This window comes from Papaver somniferum, chromosome 10 (assembly GCF_003573695.1).
Source record: "Papaver somniferum cultivar HN1 chromosome 10, ASM357369v1, whole genome shotgun sequence".
Lineage (NCBI taxonomy): Eukaryota > Viridiplantae > Streptophyta > Magnoliopsida > Ranunculales > Papaveraceae > Papaver > Papaver somniferum.
The window spans coordinates 110,974,182-110,978,876 of record NC_039367.1 but is presented as its reverse complement, the minus strand read 5'-3'; the positions used below and the strand labels follow the sequence as shown (position 1 = coordinate 110,978,876).

At 36.5% G+C, this 4,695-nt stretch overlaps 1 protein-coding gene across 4 annotated transcripts; it reads left to right on the top strand.

Annotated features, from left to right (window-relative positions):
* The first annotated feature begins 1,262 nt into the window (after positions 1–1,262).
* LOC113318931 (exosome complex component CSL4-like) lies at positions 1,263–3,926 on the top strand. 4 transcript variants are annotated; one of them, XM_026567214.1, is made up of 5 exons: positions 1,263–1,540; positions 1,633–1,796; positions 2,565–2,664; positions 3,117–3,198; positions 3,591–3,926. In XM_026567214.1, the coding sequence occupies exons 1-5, from the start codon at positions 1,364–1,366 to the stop codon at positions 3,674–3,676; spliced, it is 609 nt and encodes a 202-aa protein (XP_026422999.1). In that variant the 5' UTR covers positions 1,263–1,363; the 3' UTR covers positions 3,677–3,926. The 4 variants fall into 4 exon arrangements, with proteins under 4 accessions (XP_026422999.1, XP_026422998.1, XP_026423001.1 ...); XM_026567213.1 differs by having other exon boundaries at positions 1,266–1,540; positions 1,630–1,796; XM_026567216.1 differs by having other exon boundaries at positions 1,271–1,540; positions 2,580–2,664.
* The last annotated feature ends 769 nt before the right edge of the window (positions 3,927–4,695 follow it).

The following is a 4,695-nucleotide window of genomic DNA, read 5'->3' as shown; positions in this document are numbered from 1 at the left end:
TCAGCTCTTGATGTGCTGTGATGGTGCCTCTAGAGGCAATCCAGGGGTGGCGGGAGCGGGTGTGGTGGCGAGAAATTCTGCTTGTGAAGTGGTTGGGGCGATGTGTGTTGGTCTTGGAATTATTTCCAATTATATGGCGGAGCTGTATAGCATTCTGATTGGTTTAGAATGGGCAGTTCAATGGGGATACCGGGATGTTCTAGTGCGGACTGATTCATCAAGTGTCATAACAGCTTTGGAAGGGGATTCTATTCCTTGTTTTGCTAGACAGAGATGGTATGATGTAAAGGGCATGTTTAATTCTATAAATTTTGTGCACACGTACCGTGAAGCCAATTTCGCAGCTGACAAGATGGCGAAGACTGGTTGCTTATTAGATAATGGAGTGAGACTCACTTTTGTTGGTCGTCCTGATTTGTTAAACTCAATTGAATTCCCATATGTTTCCTATTTTCGATTGAAATAGTATTTTGAGTTTTTGGGGTTGCTGTGACCTCTTTTCTCATGTACTATCTTGTAAATAACTCTTTTCTTTAATACAATTTTTTGACTTATCAAAAAAAAACCTTAAGACTTTACATCAGTAAAGCAACTCAAGATAGTGATTTCTGTCTTGGGATTCACCTGCGTTAGCCAGACGGTTGTAGGCGCAGGGATACTGGGGGAACTAAGCAACTAGGGGTAGATTACTTGGTCTCAACTATACGAAGTTGACTTTGTTCTTTGTATAACGGCTTAATTATGAGAGTATTCACTGGACTAGGTCCCGAGATTTTTCTGCATTTGCGGTTTTCTCGTTAACAAAATCTTGTTGTGTGATTTACTTTTACATTTCGCAATTATAATTGTTTTATTGTAATAAAAAGTAAAGTACACTAGTACGTTAATCCAAGACACTTAATTGTGATCCTATAGTATATCGATTTTATACCGTAACTATTATCAAGTGTATACCTTGTTGTCGTATTGTCTCAACTTTGTCCATAGACGATCACACTTGGACAAAAACAAATACTCCAATACTTGAATAATAGGATTGTGGAGTATTGTGTAATGTTTAATTATATCTTAATAGATAAAATGTGTGAAAAAATGCTTATTATAAAAATTATCCGTGTATAATCTGGAGCCGATATTACACCGATATTACAACAATAGTCTCCCCAATACAAAATTGTACCAGTGGCCTCGGCCGAGACAAACCGAAGTCGTATATTAACTACATCGGTTTTACCGCAAAACAACTCCATTTCATTCGGAATTGACTCGCTGGCCCAATCTCTTTTAACCTAAGTTCGTGCCTCACGTACCAAATTTCTCGTTGCTGAATTCTGAGAAAGAGAAAGAGAGAGAGAAATTAGATATGGTGATGGAAGTAGAAAAAGAGAAGGAAGAAGTAATGGTAACACCAGGAGAAGTGTTGGGTTATTCATCAACCCTAATCCCAGGTAAAGGTGCATACTTACACAATAAAACTATATACGCTTCTCTTACTGGACGTCGGGTCATCATCCCTCCTTCATCCGATTCACCTGACCAGGTAGGGTTTAGGGTTTTAAGGTTTAACTTTTTCTCGGTTCGTGAATCTTCAATGATTGAATTTCTTAGTTTTGTTTGTCTGTCTGATAGAAGAGATCAATTGTGGAGGTTACTGGTCATAAAGCTCATGGTGCCGTTCCTGAACCTGGATCCATCGTCATTGCTAGGGTAACTAAGGTGATGGCTAAGATGGCTTCAGCTGATATTATGTGTGTTGGTACCAAATCGGTGAAAGAAAAGTTTAGCGGGGTTATCAGGTATGTATGCTTATTCCAGGTTATGGAAATTTTATTGAACTTATGTTTCTGAGTATGTATATGATAGGAAAAATTGTAGAAGTTTAAGAAACTGTAGATGATAGAAAAAATTGTAGAAGTTTAAGAAACTGTGCGTATGTATATATAAGTAGGGAACTGAAATATTATTGTTCAAAGTCCGGAAGAGTTGATTGGTTATTAGTAGTAAGAATAGAATGTTAATATGTATGGATAAAAACTGTAAAATCATACCTATTTTTCAAACAGGGAAAATGCCCTGTTCTTGGTTGAGGATCAATATTTGTAGTATAGTTTTGAATGGAACTTGGTTGCCATTCTGTTGAAGTGTGTTTAGTAATGTTTTCATTTTGGATCAAGAATGGTGAGTTAGGCATAATATGAGCTAAGCAAATAAGTACAGGTGCTAATGCCCAGAGAAGAGTCCAATTGCTATGCATGTCAGTGTTGTCATTTTGAGAATTGGATTCTATTAGTGGGAATCTTCGACCCCATGGGTAGGCAGACCATACACCGAATATCCCCTATTAATTGAAGAAGAAACGACTACGCTTTCCGAGCCCGCAAGGGGTGAATCTCTAAGGCAGCACTAGCAGGAAAAATAACTTTTGTCATCAGTGTTGTAGTTATGTTTACAGTTTCTTTCTTCTGCCTTTGGGTTGGTAGATGTCGGCTTAGACAAATCTTTGTATTTCACAGGAATGTAAGATTGAGCATACTTATTTAAGTTACTGATGTTAAACTTACCAGAAAGTATGTTGACAGGCAACAAGATGTTCGAGCCACAGAAATTGATAAAGTGGATATGCACTTGTCTTTTCGCCATGGTGATATAGTGAAGGCTCTTGTTGTATCCTTTATCTCCGATGCTTTTAGCTCTGATGCTCTTGGTGATATAGTGAAGGCTCTTATTTAGCTCCGATGCTTTTAAATTTTCTAATGCCTCAATTCAATAAATATTTCAATTGCATCTTTAAGTTTTTTCAGTTGTTTTTTATCTTTGAAGTTAGAACTCTTTTGTGAAAACATTTCCCCCTACCCCCTATTTTTTTCACTGTCGAGGTGCAAGTAACCTAACCAAACAATTAAGTGTTATAGGTCAGTAGCTCAATCTTTCTCTCAACAAGGTTTGTTTGGTTGATCAGTTTTTAGCAGTCACCTGCTAGTTCTCTGTTACATACTGAATACAGGGTGTTTCCCTCTAAAGGAAACACTTTATCCTAGTAATTGATAGCATGAGACTGTTAGTGTCATCATTCTACTTCTTCCTATTGCCATCTTTAACACAATTTCCTTGTTAAGCTCTCTCTTGGAGATGCACGAGCTTACTATCTTTCTACTGCGAAGAATGAACTGGGTGTTGTATCTGCTGAAAGCATCGGAGGTAAGACTTATTTGCAGCAAATAGAAATTTCTTGCAATTTTTTGCAGCAATCTGAATTTAAGATCTTATAATTGAACATTGGAAATCGGTTGATACAACTTCTATTTGTAGCTTGAGAGCAACCAACAAAATTATATGTTGTAGATTCTCTTCCTTTTATCTAAAAATAGCTGAATCCTATCCGTGTATAAAATATAAACTCACACAATTATTGCAGTCTGTACTTTCTAAATAACAGGGTTAATCTATATTTCCCATCTACACCTTCTGGACAATAATATATTACTTTGAGTAACATGCTAAGGGCCATGGGCATGGGAGTAAAACCTAGATGTATTGCCTTCTCTTAGTTACATGTATAAAACAATAATTACTGCTACTATTATTTGCAGGAGCAACAATGGTTCCAATCAGTTATACAGAGATGCAATGTCCTTTGACAGGCCAGATTGAACAAAGAAAAGTTGCCAAGGTATGAGGAGGTTGATAACTGTGATGGAGAGCCTAGATAGGTAAATTGTTGTGAAGAAGATGGAACTGTCCGCTTTGTATAAGTAGTTTACCATCATGGAGAAACACCTATTAAGGAGAAAAAGGACGTCCATAGAGATTCACTAGTTTTGGAAGAAAATGAAAAATTCTTGTTGCTGTATCATTGTTCTGAAAAAATTTGATGTCAAATGATATTCACATTTATTGGAAGTATGTCATTTTAGTGAGTCTCCTTTATCCGCACTTCAACTTGATGTACGGAATTAAGATTAATTTAGGGAAAAACAACTACATTAGTCCTCTTTCCAGGTTGCTAAATTTTGTGGTAAAATTCTCTCTCCCCTCTCTTCCTCTGCTCCAAAAGGAAGACAAACAAAACCCTAGTTTCCTTCATCTTCGATTTTCTTTCTTTGAGATTTTCAGGGCTTATTTTTGTTGTCCGCACTTCAAGTGCTTCTAGCCTTCACCCTTCACCCATATCAGTGACTAGGGACCGTTACGGCACGGGTTATTTCGCACTGTTTTAAGGTGGGGTCTTAGACAGTCGTCAGAGACTTCTTACTTTATCCAAAATGTATACAGTTTCTTTACGCCAAAAAGTTTAATTCTGGTTTTTTAATTGATGTTATGGTGTTTTTGAACAACATATTTACATTCAGTGAGGGGTTAATTGACCATGGATAACCATTTCCAGTGATAACTTTTGCTTTAAGTAATTAAAATGTTCTCAGCAACCACTGTCTGATCCTTCCTGTTTATACTCATGTCTCTTGATTATTTTTTTAAGGATTAAATAATGTTTTGCATTTTCTTTGAAGCTCAAAACTGGTACCAAAGAAGTAAAGATTGATCAACGTTTTTGCACCTGGAAACAACTATAGGATCGAAAATATCATTTAGAAATTATTTTTCCATTCTAAAAACACACAAAACCAAAAGGACAAAGTTAAAAGACTAACAAAATCCCCAAATAAATCTTGATGTTCACGAAAATAAAGCAAAATA